The 21,406-nt window shown below is 38.5% G+C and overlaps 1 protein-coding gene across 1 annotated transcript in view; it reads left to right on the forward strand.

Moving 5' to 3' along the window:
* Crb1 (crumbs cell polarity complex component 1) overlaps nt 1-17,728 on the forward strand; it is a 193,429-nt gene extending 175,701 nt beyond the window's left edge. Inside the window, exon 12 of the mRNA XM_015483387.2 lies at nt 14,511-17,728. Within this exon, the coding sequence (XP_015338873.1) occupies nt 14,511-14,726 (216 nt within the window). The 3' untranslated portion in view covers nt 14,727-17,728. The remainder of the gene's footprint in view (nt 1-14,510) is intronic.
* The last annotated feature ends 3,678 nt before the right edge of the window (nt 17,729-21,406 follow it).

Here is a 21,406-nt window from a genome sequence, read left to right on the forward strand (position 1 = left end):
ACGAGAAGTAAAATTATCTACATCTCAGCAAATAATGCCGAAGTGTCATATAATATGCTGAGCTCAGGCAGCCCATGGCCAATGGAAGAGCTCTCTCTGTGCTTGCCCGTTAATATTTACAGTTGGAAGCAATACATGGCTGCAATCTAAGTGCTGCACCTAAAAAGGGAGTTGATGGCTCGATACCTTGTTTTCTGACACTGTGAAGCACTGAAATAGCTACCTTCTTAATCATCGCCTGCTAACGTTGTGTTAAAACTGGAGCAAGCATAGCACATGGCTGTTTTATACAAGCAGCAACCCCGGGAGGTTGTCTACATTGTTAAGTTATTTTATTTCTTGATAGACATGCTGGGTGTTAAAAGCACAGGACTGAAAGTTGTGAATTATGGGTCCTTTTCTTTGTTCTCCTGCTGAGTTTTTCAGCATTTACGCAGGCAGGCACTGTAGAGACAGCTTACTGCCCAGACACCCACTGTGTGCTGGGCACCTTCCTAGAACTTACCAAAGAAGCCCACCCACCCATCGGCATGCTTTACTGAAGCTTGTTCTCACGTGTGAAGCCTTCAAGTAATTAAACAAGCTTCTACAAGCAGGGAAATTCGACTGGCTATAAAAGCACTGTACACGGTAAGAGACATGAAATATAAAATAACCACTGATTCTCTTCTTTCCATGAATAAAGATGCCAACTAAAGGTGACAATTGAAATTACAGAGTAGATTTGGGGTTCCGTCTATACAGTGCTCCACCTCGCACGCTCCAGGGCAAAACCAAACAAGGGCTAACAATTTAGATGCCAAGTCTGTGGCTTACTAGCTGGATGAATTTGGATAAATTGCTTAAATCCTCTTTTAGATAATCACTATCTCTTCGGATGGTTGTGAAAATTAAAACAGGGTGTACAAAATGCTGGGAATATATTCAATCTTCAGTTTGTAATGACTTTTCTCTTTTCCCTATATACCACCTTTTAATTTAGAAAAAGGATTTTCCAGAAATGATTCCTTTGTAGAAAATGAACTAGATGTTGGAAAAGATTAATTGCCTGGATAGAATGCACAAAAAAGCAAAGACCTCGTTGTCATCTTTGTAGTAAAATTAATATATTTATTGTGGGTTCCTGAAACTAGGAAAAGAGCCCTAAAAGTATCAGCTAACATCTTTTAAGAAAAGAGAACAATGAAACCATGTGACCCAAGACCAACTTCTAAGAACCATTAGGAATAAAAATGCCTTTTAGGACGGTGGTGATTTCTGCTGGGGTCTACCACCACACAAAGAAGAGCACTTGGACGGAGGTGAGCCCTGTCGTGAGTGACTGCTTTTCTCTCGACTTCTCTCTGCGAAGTTGTAGCTACTCCTTGTGAAGACGTTGAATCGCAGCAGATGGCTTCCTTTTACACCCAGTGCTGTCAGTGGAATGTAAATGTGTCTCCTCACCACACTGAAAACACCGAGGCTGTGTGTTTAATCTGTGCTGTGCTAGCAGAATGACCCTGAAAAGAACATGAGCATGGAGCACGTTTCGAGAATTGGCATCTATCCTTGTAAACAGGATTGGGGAGGATTTTTTGAGACCAGTGACTAATCACCGTTTTCTTCCTTGGGCTCCTAACAGCCATATCCCTGAGGACAAGTAATCTAAATGGTGATTGAATAGAAAAGTTATAGACCCAAGGGAAATATTTTTTTTAAAGGGGCACGGAAGGGAGTGTTTTTCTGGGGTGTGGGAAAAAAGAAGAGGGAATTGTGATGAACCGCAAAATTGAAGAGGCTGAGTTTATCATTCGAATTCTCAATTCTAAGTCCCTTTGGGAGTTAAGGAAACAAAATTTTCCTAGGTTTCAGATTATTAAAGTTAGGAAGAGGAATATCTTAGCAATTACTTCAAAAATTCAGGAAAAAAATAATGTAAATAGTTCAAATGTCAGTATGACATAGAATATGAGAAAATACCAAAATTGACAAGATTGTCCAGAAAAAGAACCTTATATTTTGAGAATACTAATAAATTATAAAACCAAAATAATAAAGCACTTTAGCTGGATCATCTAATTTCCTCTTAAACAAGTCTCTGAAATGGGTAGGAAGCAGGGAATTTGATTTTCATTTTATTAAAACAGCCAATGGTAAAGAAGAGTTTTTATGTAATTTGCCCTGTGAGCCTTTTTTTAGTAGAGTATCAAACTTCCTAATGCCTCTACCTCCCATCCTTTCTTGGGCAAGGACCTCTTTTGAAAGAATGTGGAGACATTATGCATACATATTTACTCTACATATTTTATATAGACTTAGAAATCCCAAAATATAAAGTAACCATTTTGCCTATTTTGTCTGAGCTAATTTTATAATGGCTTTTAAATTCTGTGTTAAATCTTTATGTAGAGATAGAGCAATTTTAGTTTGGCAGTACTTTTAAGCTAATAGGAAAATGCTGTTAGACTTTATTTTGGTCTTCTCCAAGAAGGAATGCTTAGTACTAATATAAACATATCTTTTCCCCTGTCATGTGTTTGGGTACTTAGTAAATGGTTAGTAAAGTGAAACAATGTTTTGTTTGTTTGTTTTCTTTTTCCCCTCCTGCTAACTTTAAAACTTACAGAGTTTTCCCAAAATGGCTTATTTGGAGTTTGAAAGCCCAACTTCTGAAAGACTTTTTTTTTTTTTTTTTGTAGCTCTAAAAGTAAATATTATTTCAACAAATCCTCACAGTGTGAAGGTTTTGGTCTTTGCTAGTTTTCAGGTACTTTGGTGATTTCAGTTGTTGCTGTCTCATAGATTCTGGTAATGCTCACTTCAGATCTGCCCAGCCATAGCTCCACAAGATCCCTCTCTGTTTAGATATACCGAGTCTAAAACTCTTTGGAAAGGAGAAGGCTGTGCAGTAAGAGGCTTCCCATTAAAGCATGGTGTGTGTGCTTCATCTTCCGTGAGGCAGAGTTTAAAACTGGAAGCCTTATAATTTGATGTAAACTGACAGTGACAACAGAAATGGCTACTTCTGAGATTATTTAAGGGAAGGAGCAGGGTATACACATTCATCAACAAAACACCAAAAGAAAGGGTTTTTATTTCTAGGTTTGCGTTTTAAAATAAGAATGGAGTAAATGGCACAATAGATTATATAAACAAGGACTTCAATGACAAGCTGTCGAAGTTAAAGCAATATATTTTACATGGGTGACCTGACGCCACACTTTATCACCTACACTAGGGGAAGCCAATTTGAGTCTGGTCGATAAAATACAACCTCCAGAATTGGGCCTGGGGCAAAGCTGGCATGGCATGGTGGGGCCTGATGACCTGGCATCCACTTCTGTTGGATGGGACACAGTGGGAGTTGGCACTTCTACCATCTGGGGCTTGTCTGGTATTTAAGCTCGATTTGATAAATAAACACTTGTGCAGGTATGTCAGAAGGGACAACACAGTTGGCTTTGCTCCAGTGCAGTTTATGCTCTGGTAATTTAATGCAGGGCTGAGGTATAAATGGGACTAGTGATTCAAAAACTGAATTTACTGCAGTCTCACAACTGTTGAAAATTAAACTACATGTGCTGCAAGTTAGGGGTGACTAGGGTATCTCATTATAGGAGGCTGTTTTTTTCAGAGACTAGAATCTTTGTTGAATTACAGAGGGACGTACTTGAATGTAGACTTGGACCAAATAATTTTCTGATAAGTTGACCATAAATCCTCAGTAAAATAAGCTTGGTGTTCTCAGAATATCTATTGGCTTTTTGATCATTTTTATGGCTTTCCTTTTACTGGTCAAATTATCCTTATATGCTTTTAAAGCTCCTCTGACATGGATTAAGTCAACACAAACCAATAGACCTTCATTACTTTGGCAACTGGTTTTGATTTGGGGGCAATAAATACGATGACACAGACTAGATTACCTTTGCCGAAGGAATATGTGATAAGCCATAAGGATGTCAGGGATTTGGCATTCTTTTTCCTGTGTAATGTGGGAATGAATGAATAACAGCTTTTAACCAGCTGAATAAAGTTGGAAAGAAGAAAGAAATCAGAATGAAAAAGTGCCATGGTTTGGGTTTTAGGTTAAAAATGGTGATACCAGTAGATCACGAGAAAGCCCATGAACACACAGTGAGTGCCTGATGCTGCTTGGCACTGGTAGTCAAGGTTCAGGGCAAATAGGTGAGGGAACTGTCATCTGATGTGACCCATACCTTGGTATCTGGAAGGATAGATTTGGCCATAAATGGGAATAAAACTTACTGTGTGATAAAAGTATAGAGGAAAGAGAAATCAGAAAGGGCTAGAATAGCCAAGGAACGGAGAGTGGGAGAAACAAGAACTGCATATTTTGGGGGCTAAAGAAACTTTTCATTATAAAAATCATTTTTTAAATACTACTTTCCAAATATTTTCTGGAATAAAGGCTCAGATCTGAACAGAGTCAATAAGAAAGGTAGAATGAACACATTTACCCTTCACCCACACTACCAAGTTTTAAACACTTTGCTATCTTTGCTGTTTCATTAGTTACATACATTTCTTTGCTGAATCATTACAAAGTAGGTTGCAGACATCATAACATTTTTCTATGTAATTTTTGGGTAAGCATCTTCCAAGAAAGAAGACTTCTTTCTAGAGTTACAATGCTACTATCATATTCAAGGAACCTAACATTTCATAAACTTTCCATATTCAGGTTTCTCTAATAGTTCAAATAACATCCTTTTTTGAATTTTTTTAAATCCAGGATTCAATCAATTGCATTTGGTTATCAGTTGTTGTGTTTCAGTATCTTGTAACCTCAAACATTCCCTCCGCCTCCTTTTTTTTTAATATTTATTTTTTAGTTGTAGTTAGACACAATACCTTGATTTTATTTATTTATTTTTATGTGGTGCTGAGGATCGAACCCTGGGCCTCGCCTGTGCTAGGCAAGCGCTCTATTGCTGAGCCACAACCCCAGCTTTTCCCCCTGCCTTCTTAATTCATTAAATATTCTCTTCCTTTTGAAATTGTGTATAAAACAAATTTGCATGTTTTTCAATCACCTCCTTAAAATATACCTACTATGGAAGAGATGGGGTATAAAGAAACTCAAATCTTTCCTGTGCTGTAAAATGCAGATTAATAGAGAACTTTTGGCATGTACACAGAAGAAGAACCGAAATAATAAAGTTGATATGTAACTGACCCAAGTCAAATGGACTAGGAAAGAACCAGCAGAGAATGTACATGAAATGGGCTTCCACCTCACTTCCAACTCCTCCTGAGATAGTGTCTCCATGGTTACCTGCTCAGGTTCCCTAAACACCTTCCGGGTTGAGCTGCCACTCCTGCTTCCACCTCTCCATCTGTAACCAGCGCTACATAAAGGCTCACCCTGCCCAGACAAGCAGATGCACCAGTACCGCTGTCGTGCTTCTTGTTCCCCTTAAAGCAATGGGACCATGGGTGTTGTCATCTGCCTAACGCTCCTTCCCAGCCCTCTTTATTTATTTATTTATTTATTTAGAGATTCTCAATAAATTGCCCAGGCTGGCCTGAAAATTGGAATCCTCCTGCCTCAGCTTCCCTAATCCCAAGGATTACAGGTGTGTGTCCCTGTACCTGGTCACCCTTCCCTTCTTTACCTCATTCCCCCAGCAGCTACCTTCCTCTGAGAAGCTCGAGGTTCACCAGGAGGCATTCCTTCCTTCCACTTGCTGTCCTTCATACTCACCTCCCACCTAACACAGCCCACAAGACAATGGTTGTTTGTAGCTGCCCCCACCCATACACACTACTATTAAATAGAAAGGTTGTTTTTTAAGACCATGACCTTCCTTTCAAGTTCCAGACCTCCAGAAACTTCAATGTCTGAAACTTTGAAGGCATTCAATAAAGATTTATTGAATGAATAAATGCATGAATAAGCAAAAGAATGAATTCACCACCAATACATTTTCTGCGCTATACAGGACTCGTGACTGCAAGGAAATTAATAATGCATTTAACAGAGCAATGAGCATTACAAGTGTATGAGTCAGTAACAATTGATTAGCCACTTTGTGCAAAGCTCGGCATTTTGTACTATTGGAAAGTTCCAGAGTAAACAGATAAACAGGTACTCTTTCCTTACAGTCCTAAAGGGAAAGGGTAGAATTTGGCTTAACTCACAAAGAACAGTAGCAGCACATTCAAGTGTATATTCCATGTCATACATCCCTAGCTATAGGTCTTCCCAATTACTTGCTGACACTGGATATTGCTGTATCAAGGAACTAGAGAGAGTAGAGTCACAAGGGCTTCCTTGGGGGTGCTTTGCAAAGAGGAAGGAAAGATTGAGTAGTGCCCTAAAAAGAAGAGAGGTATGGTTGAATAAATGGCATGTTTCATGATGGAGAAGTGGCATTGGCAGAATTAGGTGATTCCCGCTGAGAAGTGGAAAGAGAGGTGCTTTGTTGGAATGGAGGTAGATGGACTCTGACAGATAATAACCAGATGGGAGTTCATTAATAAAAAGGATCAGCTTAAAGATTAGAAATGTTGGTTTGATATGTTTGGGTTAGTTTCCATGGACTTCTAAGTCTGGTAATCAAGGTTTTGCTTTCATTTCCTTTTTTGTTATCGTTCAGATATGAGGTGTCCCTCAGAAGCTCATGTATGAGAGAGACAGTGCAAGAAGGTATAGAGATGAAATAATTGGGTTATGAGAGCCTTAACCTAATCAGTGCATTAATCCCCTGATGGGGATTAACTGGGTGGTAACTGTAGGGACACAGTGTGTGGTTGGAGAAGGTGAGTCCCTAGGGGCATGCCTTGGGGTATATATTTTGTATCTGGTGAGTGGAGTCTCTCTGCTTCCTGATCATGTGAGCTGCTTCCCTCCACCACACTCTTCTGCCATGATGTTCAGCCTCACCTCAAGCCCCAAGGAATGGAGCTGGCTGTCTGTGGACTGAGACCTCTGAAGCCATGAGCCCCCGGAATACACTTTCCTCCTCTACTATTGTTCTTGTTGAGCTGGATGGAGTGTGTAGATTCTAGGGGAAAAGAAAGTAGCTGGAAGACTATTTAATCACTCAGGAAAAAGATAGCTAATGACTTAGACCAGGATTATGACTGTGGGGATGCAAAAATGTGAAATGTGGGTGGAAGACTCAAGTGGGAAAGGGTCTGGGCACAGGCTAGTGAAGACATGAAGGGATCAGGGTTGAAAGCTCCAGGTGTTTAGTAGCTCACAGCGCCGTGCAGTTTACACACTCAGAATCTTCCATTAGCAATGACTCTTTTCCAAAATAAAACAAAGAAAGAAAAATAAGAAGAAAAGGGAAAGGAAGCAAGAGCATCCACAAAACTTTCTGAAACCAAGATGGGCCAAGATCGTGTCCATTAGTTTCACCTAACCCATGAAAAGAATGATTCGCGGGTAGAAGATCACAGCTGGCTGCTGCTACTTTATTGCTTAATCTTCACTAGCAGTTCCTGCTAGGGTCACCAGGTGATGTACCTGCCCAGGATATGAGGGGCAGAAAAAAAGGTAAACACAGATTATGTCTAATTTCACAAAGAGGAAAATACCCAACCGTCTCTGTGCCCGCTTGGTGCCTCCCTCAGTTGTGTCCTTTCTTATCAACCACACCAGTGTTGGCACCTCAGAGATGGCACCCTCCCTGCAGGGGAGCCAGAGAGCAAAGGCTTCCATTCCTCTGTCAGACACATGCCAAGATTTTTATCAGGTAAAAACTCCCAAGAGAAAGAAGTTCTCAGTGGATCAAGTCCCTAGCTGGCCGTGTGCTGCTGCACAAGCTCTTAATCTTTTAACTCCCTGTTGTCAATCACTGTGTCTCTGTGGGACAGACACTGTTCCAGGTGCTGGGGAGACAGGCGGGAACAGGGAAGGCAAACATCTCAGCCTTCACGGAGCTTCCATTACAGTGGGGAGACGGGTAAACTAGACAGATATCAGAGTGCAGAAGAGAAAGCGGACTGCAGTTAAAGAGGGGGGTCAGAGCAGGCCTCCCTGAGAAGGTGACGCAAAATAGAATCACCTACCTTGTTGGGTTAGCAGGGGAATCAAAATGGTCTCTGTGTGTAAAACATCTGGCAAACCCCTGACAAAAGGGTCAGAAGAAATGCTTAGCTGTTATCTTTCAACAATAAATCTACAAAACATAATGAAATCTGAGTTTGGACTTCTGGGACTTGGTTCTTGTTTGAGAGAAAGATAATTTTTATTCATGAGTTCTTGGGTTCCAAGGAAAACAATAATATCGCTTACACCACCTGCTTCCAGAGAGGAAAAATATGAAGGCAGTGTGTCCAGACTTCTAGCTGCTTGTGTGCTTCTGCCTGCAATCTGGGTTCTAAAGCAAGAAGGCGGCTGTGAAGCATCAGGCGAGAACTCAGACCCAGTGCCTGGGCTGGCAGGGCTGGAACCCGTGGGCTCACACTGGATCTCAAGCCAGCGTGGTGCTTACACAGAGCACGCGTACAATCGTTTGTCAAATGCAAGAACAAATGTGTCGCTTTGTGCCCAATTTCATAGCACATCTCAAGTCTCAATATAATTCAGCTGTTTCCTTAAAGGTCATAAGAGGAAATGTGTCATGCTTGGGTTAAAGTATGAAAGAGGCTAATGGTTTAATTGCACCTAGAATTCCAAATGCATATCTCTATGCTAGCGCAGTTCCTTTTTCTCATTTACCTCCAGCGTTTTGACAGGAAATTTTCACAGTCGCTATTCTGGCCTCTTGAGCAGGGCTTTGTAGGGAGATCACATGGGAATTTTCCCAGGACGACACCTTCCAAGCTGTGGTGGCCTGAATTAACCCATCTCAGCCTGGTTTTTCATTCCTGGCTGTCCTTGAAGACCCCCAATCAGAAGATTTTAAGGAATTATAACGATGTGGTGGGAGTTCATGAGAGAGACTTTATGTCAAATTCCTTCTTTTTCCAGCAAGGAGTTTCAAATGCTGCCAACTGCAGTTGTACACAGCCTTAGAGAGACTGGGGCTCACCATTGTATTGTTCTCAGCAATCCCAGGGAGAGCTTGCAAGTTTCCTGGGAGAAGCAGGTGGTGAGATGAAGAGATGGGCAGTGCCCAGGAGAAAATGACTGACTGCTCTGTGCTCTGCTGCTGGGCTGAGCTCCTGGGGAAAGGCAGGTAGCTCTGCCACAGCCTCCTCCTGCACATTCCGAAGCCTTCCAGTCTATAAACATAGCATCAGGCTGAATCGCCCCCTCTTTGTCCCAGGACCCCTCCCTCGTCCTCTCCTTGGCTTTTCAATACTTTATTTGCATCCTTTATAACTGTGAAGTGGACAGTGTATTTATGGTTAAAAATTAGCTGCCATAGTGATATTAATTTTAAAAACAGAGTCCTGGCATATATTCAATATTACTATGGAAACGGCTGTTTCTAGTAATTCACTGATAAGATACAGTTCAAGGACTCAGGTCTGCGTGGGAGGTTTTCACCATCCACAAAATTGAAGCTGTACTTGTTACAATAGTGATTCCCAAGAACTGCTCTCCAAAGTTAAATATGGAATATTCCTTTCCCTTTTTTTTTTTTTTTGTTTTGTTTGGGAGATGAGAGTTAAAGTTATCTTTATTTTGTTTTAAATATGCACATGCAAGATAAATATTCTAAGTGGTGTTTTAAAAACATGTTTAATTTTCCCACTGATCACTAATTCTTATAATAGCACACAATGTATGCTCATAATACCTACACAATGGCGCACACACATACATCACACACATACAAACTAGTTTCAGAAACTCACATAGAGAAGCTGGACTGCAGCTTGTAATCACCTGCGCATTCAACATCCTAACTTCCCACCTTAAACTGTCTCCACGTATTTCTCTGTAACTGACATACAGCTGAATTTTGGAAAGGACTTGAAGAAATTCACTCCACTGCAGTGTTTTCCAGGAGCCAATTTTAATCTCAAATATTGCCACTGTTTTTAAACACAAACACATTTCTGCTGATTTTATAAAACCAGGTATGAGAAAATGACCTCAATTGTAGCAGCATCAATTCTTGAATCAATTCTCACTTTAAGTCAAAGCTTTAACATCTTCACTTCCATGCACAGGGAAACGTAAGGTCAATTTTCCCAAGCAGTCTTGTAATGCTTCATATTGGCTGGGGAGGGGGGGCGGCCTTCTTTCAATGTGTTTATTTTTTTCACATTCTTCTGAACACTGTCATCAGCCCTAAATATTATGAAAGGCAGTTTTTGATACTGAGGATATAGAAATGGGCCCATATGTTTTTCTTTCCAGATAGGTCAGCTCATTTTATATTTTCAGAATTAGATGAACTGTTCATCAATGTGTGGGTTGTGGGTGTCAGGAGCCCTGAAATCCACACTGGGCAAGGGCAGCCAGCAGGAAAGTTCACTGAATAATAAAAGAGAGGGGCAACAGCATAGACCAAGTTCTCTTTCTCTACACAGCTGAATGCTATGAATCTTGGAGCGATTCTGAGACACGAGAATTATTTCTTTTCTATTTTACAGATGGGAAAACAACACATATAGACCAAATGTACTAAAAATTGACAAAACTAGATACAAACCCATTTGTCTGTTTAGCAAATACATGCTGTCTCCAGTCTGCCTTCAGCAGAAACAGTACAGAATCTCTTTTCTGGGATTAAAAGATGCACTGGTGAATGGTTCCAACATACAGTAGTCAAATAAAAAGATTAAAAATAAGTGCTGATAGTTTCACCTCAGAGTGCCATAATATAACCTGGCTTTGGGTTATAGATAGGCCCTAAACCAGTCAAGGTTTCAGTGAACCCACTTTGGGGGAAAACCAAAGTGAAATACTTATTTATTCAGCAGCTAAAGAGTCATATTTTTAAAAAAGAAATTAACAATAATAATTCAATATAGTTTGAAGCCTGTCATCCTTGAGAAAAATAATTTTACATGATAGTCGCTGCTAATATGGGGTATATCTTTTTCAGGAAAAAGTTATTCAAAAGCACAGTGTTAGAAGTACCACCCGTCCAAACAGGTCTTGTCCCACACTTGGAGGCCCCCATCATCCTCAGTTCACATGTCACAGTAGTTTCAATTATCAAAAGATCCACTCCACGGCTATGTATTTTAAGCATGGTTGAAGAATAGCAGACCAAAAGGAGCCTTTCAACCATGGGACTTCAAAGGTAGAGGATCTTCAAGAGGGTTTTCAAAATCCTACTCATTCCACTTGACTCCAGAGCTTAATGACATGCCTTACTTGATACAGCTAAGGGAACTCTCTCATCAAAAACACTATGAGGCCTAAACTTGCAATTTAGTCTTTATAGGTTGGCTCACTGGGTCGTACTGCAAAATCCTAATGAAATTCTAGTTTATCTTTTATAAATAAATAGAATAAGTGAGAATGGTCAATGGTGTGTTAATGGCTACTAATATTTTTATGTTTTGAGAACTTCCTTTAAGTCATACTTTGTCTATTTCACATCACTGTGTTTCATTTAGTCCTATCCCTTGAAGTGGATATTAATATCTAATTTTATAGATGATGAAAACGAGTCTCTGAGAGATGAAAGAAGTTGCTGGTGTATTCACACAAGTACGTGTCAGGATCATGAATTGAACTCAGGTCTCTCCCTCTATAGGCTGGACCCGTAACTACTTCATTAAGTGACAGCAATGAGTGGCAAAGATAGAGCTAGATTCTAGCCCTTGAATTTGCTTTTCTTCTTATCACATCTGAGGACAGTAAAGCCTCCGTAGGCAAGGTTCTTGGTTCCTCACAAATCACGAGTGAAACAGATCAGCTCTCTGGTACCTCCTGAATTGTGGCACTCACAGGGACTCTGAGGCTATGCCCAAGAGGCCCTCATCCTCCCAGGTGCAATGCAACAAATGAGAGGATGTAGTTGGACTTCATTTCCCCACTGTCAGCAATCTCCATCTTAATGAGACAATAAGAGAGCAGAAAAAGTTTAGAAAACAGAGGCAAGCCAAATCATTTCTGCCCATCTGTCTGTGGACACACCCAACTCACTCATCCAGGATAACAGCTGTACTCCCAAAGTTGACTCCATTTACTGGAGAGACTATGATTAAATCAACAACCAGGGATTTAGGAGTGCATTATCTAAAGGTCTGGAGATAATACCAAGGGTTTTGCTGGTCAGGTTCCATCTGCCCTGCTGTGTGCCTGACTTTTGACCCTTCAAGGCCAACTCTATGACTCTGTTCATTTTTCCCAGACCAGAGTTATCTTTGTCAATAACACATGTAATTACACACAAAAGCACCACCGAGCAGTATGGATGGGGAATTTGCCCTCTAAAATCGTTTTTTTTTTTTTTTCCCCTCAAAAACTACTGGATTCTGTGAAGCTCTTCATGTATTACTCCTAAAGCTCAAATAACTTGAAAATGAAAAGTTGTTCTGACTCAGGATTTTTCACAGCAATATAAAAGAGAAGGGAAGCGATTATAGTATTTCTAATTACCTAATAGCACCATATCCCTGAATGTGCTAGGTGCTTGAAACTAGCTTTTTCTAATGTGAATTCATAGTCTTCCTACACAGGCCTGTTTCTTTTACTATGTCCCATTCCCAACTAATGACATCCCATCCAGGTACTCACCTAACATGGGATCCTCAGCCATCTTAATCCTTCTCCTATGCTTGTCCCCAACTCCCATACAATCTGATGTGGAGTGGTGCCAAATTTACCTCCAAAATCCCCCTCATCCACCCTTGCCCTTCAACCCTCACTTCTTTGCTAAACTTAGACCTAGGTCATTTATCTTGACAAATAAATGAACTAATTTTTCTACTTCTAATTTTTTACCTACCTTCACTGTCTCCAATCCTTCATCCTAATATCAGAGACAAATTAATAAAATCTGATGATGTCTTATTCTTTCTGAAACATCTTGAATAGCCCCAAAATGACTACAGGGCAAACACCAGAATTTAAGGTAGTCTCAAATTCCTTGACAAAATTTATCTCCTTTATAGTTTTATCTTTTATCAATGATTTATATCCTTTCCCAATTCAAACATGGAGATGATGGGCAATACCTTTCTTTGGTCATATTGGGCTTCTTACTGTTTCACAAATTCTAAGCACTTTTCTATCCCCTGGCTTTTTAAAAATTCAAATTATTTCATCCAAATAGCATTTCCTGCTTATGATCCTTGAACTTTCACTCATACTTCAAAGAACAACCACATGCTTCATTCTACTCTTACTCCACTGTATCCCAATACAATTTAATGCACGATCATAATACAAATTTACAGTGCACTATGATTATTTGTATGTGTGTGTGTGTTTCCTCCTTTTCTTCTATCCTTAATATCTGAGTTTCAAGTTCCAAACTTTAATTTATTTCTGTATTTTTATTTACTAGTAATACCCATAGTAAATAGTAAGTATTTTTGAATGAATAGAAAAACTAATGATTATGAGCAAGATTCAGTGATTAGACCCAAAACAACAATACGAAGACATCACTGTATTATATTAATTATATAATGATTCGAACCAAAGCGCAGGAACAATTAAATAACAACAATGAAAACTAAGGATACAAAGATATTTAAACTGCGTAGAATCTTAAAATGGAGTTTCTGTTTGTGATGGTAGATTGGTTTGGCAATGGCACAGGGCCCATAGAGAAAGCTAAGTGGGAAGGTGAGGGAATTTACTCCTATATTTACTCTGCTGGAAATATTTCTCCTAAAAAAATCACTTAAAATTCAAATAGTGACTGCTTCCTGTCTTTACTATTTATATGCAACTCAATCATAGTTTCATGTATTTATTGCCAAACTGATAGAGTTCAGGTTTTCTAAAGAAGTGCTTTATAATCACACTGCACCAACATTAAACCAACCATGTGCAACTAGTAAACCCACAAGATCACAGGGTTTGGATCCTCTTGCCAGGACTCCACCTACAGTTTTCTGTTACTAGATGTTTGGGTTTGGCATTGAACTCATGTGCTTTTACAAGCATTCAGCTGTCACTTCAAATCCAAATCGCCTGAGAGACTAGTGTTTCAGTCCCTCTTCTCTAGGGATCTTCCCACAAGGCTCAACTAATTTAATTTGTTTCCTTTCCCAAGAAAGACTGTAAAACAACATTTTTTTTAAAGTCTAAAATCAAACTTTGGGCAAGGGAGGGAAGAAACCATAAATAATGCAATCCCATGAATTTAGAATTACACACACACACACACACACGTGTGTTCATTTCTTGACCTTGATGTCACATGAATGACCTTAGTCACTAAGATTAAGACACTGAGTACAACAGATAGTTCACATCACACTCTCTGCCCATAGGGCTCAGATGCTAGACAGATGGTCATCTTCACATGATCTAGAAATAAGAAAACCTGGCTGTCTTTTAACACCTTGGTCTTTTTACAATACTGAGTGGTACCAACTTGATCTTGTTATTCTTCACTCCAGGGGAGTTCCATTGTCCTAAGTTAACTTTTGCTCTTGAATTCACTTCTTAACTGTTGCAATTCCTTCAGTTGGCAGATGACTTGATCTCAGACATTTTCACTGCCATTGGCTCAGTGACGTTAGCCCTATTATTCATCCTCTTGCTGGCTGTTGCTGCTTCTATTATTGCCTCCAAAAAAAGGGCAACTCAGGGAACCTACAGCCCCTGCCGCCAAGAGAAAGAAGGCTCTCGCGTGGAAATGTGGAGCATGAGGCAGCCCCCCACGTTGGAGAGGTTGATTTAGAAGCATGGTGCCCCTTTGAGAAAGGGGTCGGCTCACGGTGAACTGATGATTGGACTTGAGTGATTTTTTGGACATACCTGGAGACACTAATTCAACTTGGATTGCACTGGAACTGTGAGAAGGATAATTTTGATCTCCTTAAAGATTTTCATAGTGGTTTGACTTGACACCATTGTTTTTTTTTATATTAACCAATTATTAAACTATGTCTGAACCATTAATTTCAGCCTCATATATAGCAAAAACATCTTCCAGAGCACTGTATCTTTTGCAAAAAGCTCCAGTGGCTATTGTTTAAACTCTTTACTCTGCAACCTGGGAACAACGTTTTAGTGTGCCCTTTAGCAGATAACTACCATTTTTTTTTAATACAGGAACTACAGTAACAACAACAAAATAATAGAATACATTTCTCTTTCTATCATGTGGTGAAAGGCTTAATTATATGCCTGTGATTAGATATACAGTCTCATCCTTTAATCAAGTACTTAGAGAAAGCCATGGTCAAAAAGGTCAAAAAGTGATCAAGCCATAGAAAAATAATCATTGAAATGTGGTGGTTCTTCTGAGTATTTTTTTTTTTTTTTTGCATTTTGTGGCATTAAATGTGACAAAGCAACCCATGGAAGCATTTGAAGAACATGTTTATGAATCTTTTAACTAAATCATCTCACATTGGTTACACTTAAGAATCCTTATACTATTTTATATTTTTGTGATACTGAGATTACAGGCATGTGCCACTGTGCCCACTATAGTCTTTATTCTTTGTAAAGGTTAGTTTAAGATCAAAACACTTTCTAGAAAGAAGTTAAAAAAGCAATAAAACTCAAATTCTCAATTCTGAAAGACCTATTTTTGATAGGTCACCAAGAGTGACATTCCAAGGTAAGAACCCTAAGTGAGATAAGCTCATGGTAAGGGTTATGTGTACAGACCATCTATATGGTCTGAGGAGGAAAATCCTGGGCCTTCTATTTATATATTTATCTACACAGTATTTGTTATATTTTTACATGTTTTGAAACACATGTAACAACATACTACTAAAGTATAATACAAATCAAACATTGAAATACATGCCTATATATTTGGGGTATATGCTCAAACATCTTAATGATATGAATTTTTAAATTTGGTCTAAAATAATCTTCTTAATTACTCAATGACATAATTCCAGAAAATTCCTCTCTCTTTGAATATCATCAGTTTTCCCACTTTATTGAATCATTCCCTTAAGCACCAAACATGCTGTTCTATGTCCCATAACATAGAATTCTCTCCTATGACCATATATCCTTTTCAGTCAAGTATCTGCAAAAGCATTTTCTATCTTCTCTTTCTCTTCCAATCTTCTCTTGAATTCAAACTAATTTGCCCTTTCTGTCCATCAAAGACTTTCCCATTGCCAACTATAATGGTCAGTACTCAGTCTTCCACTTCTCTGACCTTTCAGAAGAATATGAAATAATTGTCACTCCTGCTGACATACTTTCCACACAATGATACACTCACTATTCTACCTCCTCTTACCTCACCATCAGTCCCTTCTCAGTCTCTTGCTGGTTTCTCCTTGTCTCTTAAACTCTGCTTTATTTTTTTCCATATTGTTTATCACTATTTTTTTCTATTTCCCCTGATTGGAATTTAAGTTATATGAGGAAAAGAACTTTGTTTGTTTTCCCTGCACTTACAACAGACCCTAGTGACAACATAATAAATATTTTATGGCTAAACCAACAAATAATGAGTGAATGTTGTTTGCATTTGTACCTGCTAACAGCAAAATCCCAGTGTGCCCAAGATGAGTGTGTTCTGTCATTGGATGATCTGGCTCCTAAGCTATCATGGCTCTGTAGCCTTCTTAACGTCTTAATCTCTGATTTTCCCTCAATATCTAACTTTGCTTTAAGCGTAAGTTCAAGAAGACAGATGTCTCTAGATGTCTACATTTGGAGTATGCCATGAGACATGTTTATCTTTGTATCCTATTAAAGTTACAACTTCTTAATAGAGTTTTATATGGGAAGGACAAAAAGAGCTGTTGCCTAAAGGAAAAAGAAAGAAGTAGCTGAGCTTAAAAATACAAACTAAGATATTACAGAATATAAATTGTCCTTATGGATATTAACACAGGAATAAAGAGGTAACTCCAATAGTAATACCATAAATTTAATTGATCTATTAGTCTGTGACATCTAGGTTTACAGCTTCACGGAAGAATATAGATACATATCTGTGCATAAATGAATGCATGCAGGCATGAACAGATGAATGATTCCATGTGGAAACTCCAAGTGTGTACATGACAATGTGGTTTCTTTACAAATCTTTGCATCCTTGAACAAGTAAAACATTGAATACCTTTATGTGAGAAATGCTTCAAAATTAGCTCTATGGAGTATTTGCACTGAACACCTTTGAAAAGTAAACTTCACTTTACATAGAAAAATCTAGGATCTGCCTCACAAATGGTGCAAATGTCCTATCGAATACATTTTGCAATTTATATCCGGATTGGTTTCAAAGATGGTTACAACAGTTTCTGTTATCCTTGTTTGCAATGTAATGTCACCATCCCTCCCATGGAGAGGTGGAATCTGTCTCCCTTCCTCATGAATCAGAGTTGGCCTTGTAATTCCATTCAGCCAAGGGCTCACCGAGGAAATGATATTGTTCCAATTTCAGATCAGGCATTAGAGGCTTGTGACTCCCATTTTCCCTCTCTTGGAAGGCGTTTCTGAGACTGCTATGCTGCAAAGAAGCCTGAGATGTAAATACCCTGAGGAGAGAGAGGTCCAACCATGCCAGCTGTGCCTGCTGATCCTGTCTTGCCTGCTGAATATAGTCACATAGTATGACCCATGTAAGACCAGCAGAGAAACAACCCAACCAACATTCAGTCTTATGAGAAATAATAAACCACTGTACTAAGCCAGTGAGGTTTTCGGGTGGTTTTTTATACGGTGGTAATAGGCAAATGAGATGTATCCATTTATGTCAATGAGGCAATCCAAGGCAATATAGGGTACTTCGTTATTCTTTTTTTTTTTTTTGTAGTATGAAGTATTCAATTGCCTAGTAACAATAATTAGTACATTATTAATAAAATATGAATATATGCCTAATTTCTTTCTGAGTGGCAAATAAGAATGAGGATCCATTAAATTCAAATATAGGTCCAGGAGGAACTGAGAGTCACAGTGCTCTGGCAGCTATTTGCAGGATTTGGGACTGGGGTGTAAAGTGGACACAGCCGGCTTACTTCCTGCCCCCTGGTGAACCCTGGCCCAGGGCAGCCCCTGTGAAAGGCACATATGGTGTGTGTTTATAAGGAGTGACAGGAAGGCTCCTTTAAGTGGCCTCTTATGTAGCAGTCTCAGAGCACGTCAAACCTGTCTCTCTTCCTCCTCCTTAAATTACTACTTGCTCAACAGGTCCTCTATGAAATGAAGATCAAGATGGTCCTACAGTCTGGCCCCCGGAGCAATAATCATTATTTTTACCAATTAGTGTTCGTGGTAGGAATTGAAAAGCATCAGTCATAATGGGTTGAGAGCAGCATAATAATGATAATGATGATTATTGGGTTATTAAGGAGGGATCCTTCACTGAGCTCTAACTGTATCACTAGGAGTATGTTAAAAAATTTGCCACAATATATACATGATGTCTCATTTAAACCTGCAACAGCCCTTTGAAAGAGAAACTTGTATCTTCATATTAGGAAACCTTGGAGACAAAAACAAACAAACATCAAAAAAAAAAAAAAAACCCTCATAGGTTTAAATTTCTTTCTGTCCCATCTAAATGATCTGAACTAATCTGAAAAATGAGTCAGACCACTATCTCACAAAGAGTATTATGATAATTATCCCTTAACTGCATAATATATATTAAGTGCACAATATCTATTATTATTATTCAGAGAAGATGGAGGGTCAGTAGGACAAGTGACAAACATGGGTAACATTTTGATTGTTTCCACACTCTTACTTGTATCTACCAAACAAACCAAGGGCGTAACGACTTTATTCCTATCTTCTGTCTTACTTGTCTCATAACACATCTGTAATGTTAGTTGGTTCACACAAAGGTATTTTTTTCATGTTGTTCTCACACCTCTAAAGTGGCCTCATGATGGAAGTTCCATTAGCTAAAGAAGTTGATTAATCTGTAAGACTGAAATAAACTGTACATATCACATCTTCTTCTCAATAAAATTACCAGAAAATAAATCAAAAGGCTTCAGGTCTATCAGACTCCCTAAACTTATAATACAGAATTTTTTTGTAGAGTTTCAGTTTATAACCATAATATAACCATCATCTTCATCTTCATCATCATCATCATCATCATCATCTGCTTTTTAGAATTACTCCTTAAACCTCTTTTGTGAAGGAACCAAGATCATCTACTACCATCATCAACAAGACTGGCCCAGATATCCTGGTTTAAAGTATGCTTCTGATGATGATTAGCTAGCCAACTTTCACCTAGCTTTATGCTCTGCAAGGGTATGATCCAAACCATAAAATTATTCTTAGTTCTGGAGTGAATATGACTTTTCAAATTTCAACCTGCTTCCAGTAAAAGTGAAATTTTTACTGCTTCGTATGGCATTGCAGAGTGATGACAAAAAATTCATGTTTCCAATTTAAACCCATTCTTCTGTGATTTAGTATTCAGGCTTTGTTTTATGTGGTTCCAGAAACCTGGGAACAACATCCATCAGATATATTTGGCAGTGCCTGCCTGAAGAGAGCTGCTTTAAGAACCAGTTGAAGGGTCTTCTAATATGTTAGGCAAATACCTCCCTTTGAAAACCGATAAAATCCACATCTTCCAACACTAAAGGGGGCATGTCTTGGAAGAGTTCAGGGTTTGCAGCTTAAGGCTCCTGGCTCAAATCTGAAGCTCATCCATGGTTAAAATAAGACAGACACTGAATGGAAACAAACATATGTGTTATTGAAAGTCTGCAAAGTATAAGTGTTTTTAGCACTCTGTTTCAATTCAGCCCTTCATGTCATAGATTTGGTTACATCATGGGTTAATTCATTCAGCTCCATGCTCAACATCCACCTTCATATGGTTGCTAAGTCTTTTATTATTGGAGTCAGGTGGTCCACAAAGTAGTTTCTATGTTAGCTTTCCCATAACAGAGATATTCATGTTATTGCAAAGTTAGTCTCGTTTTCTAATACCTGCTTTAAAAAGAAATTGCTCTATGTTTGAATGATTGGGGAATGTTTTGATTTTTCAAAAATGAAATAACTAAGCATCAACTATCAAGTGTAGGTTTAATTAAAAATATTTTTTTTCATAAAGAAAAATTCATTAAGTCTAACTTAATAACCTTAACTAAAGGCTAATAATAAGTTTCTTTTGTCAGGTTTGCAAGGCTGTTCAGTTTCATAGGTCAAGAATATAGACATCCCCACATGAACTCAGGCTCAAATTTTACCAAGAGTACTTGTTATTTTTCTAGTGCATTATATTTACTTCCCTGATAGAAGGGAAACCCAGGAGCCCCCTTGATGTGAAATAGTATGTGGATTTCAATTCAACATCTCTCCAACTGCCAAATACTAATTTAATTCAATGGAATCTGTGGTTAACAGAGTTTAAGTGGCTCAAGTTGAAGAGAGGACAGAACAATCAATTTACAAATTACGGACTGTTCATCTGAAGCATCTAATGGCCACAGGAGAGGAGATTCCAATTAAGGTAACTTATTTGACCTTAATGTTGTATTGGTAGAATAAGAGGCCTTGTCATGAGGAGGCAAAAAAAAAAAAAAAAAAAAGATTAAGAAAACACCATTCAGAATTAGAAAGTCAATCATGATATTATCATCTGAATTGATACCAGCTTCTTTTTATCTTTTGAAATTAAATACACATTAATTCTACCACTTCTCTCTTGAAGAAACTAGTCAAGCACACCCACATGATAAAATCACATTTACTTAGATTTACTGGGGTTCCAGTGGTTGATAGGAATACATATATATTTTTTTACTATTCTGAACATATTAGTAGATTTAACATCTACCTTCAAGTTATTAGGCTAGAGATGAGTCCATTATACAAATATTTGGTTCATAAAAATATATTCTTGCCATGCATTGTTAAGCTTAAATCTGTTTCATAAATATTCTGTTTATTTTAAAAGGAATGATTGTATATTTTTGTATGGGATATTTATTTCTAGGTTCTTTAATCAAGAAATAAAAGCTAGAAATGATGAAGGTAAGTGAAAAATATTTCAAGATGACAGATCAATGTGTGATTCAGAGCTTAAGGTGGATCCTAAGAGTGTTAAGGAACAAATTTGTCATTTCCCTTCCACAAACATTTGCTGATTAAGAGATTAGACAGAGTTCACATTTTTTAATCAATTACAAAGTAAAAACTGATTTGGGGGATGCTATGGAATTTTTTGCCACTGTTAGAAATAAAACACTTGAATGTGGCTTAAATATTTTCTAAGGGTCCATTGTGGTTGAAGTTTGGTCTGCACAGAGGCACTACTGAGAGGTAGTGGACGCCTTTGGATGTTCGGCCAGGTGGGAGATCCTTGGGTCATTGGGGTCAGGCCCTTAAAAGTAATTATTAAGCCCAAACACTGAGTTCCTCTTCTGCACACATATGTTCTCACTATGATTTGTTGCCAAA

The sequence above is a fragment of the Marmota marmota genome, unplaced genomic scaffold, assembly GCF_001458135.2.
Source record: "Marmota marmota marmota unplaced genomic scaffold, marMar, whole genome shotgun sequence".
Taxonomy (NCBI): Eukaryota; Metazoa; Chordata; class Mammalia; order Rodentia; family Sciuridae; genus Marmota; species Marmota marmota.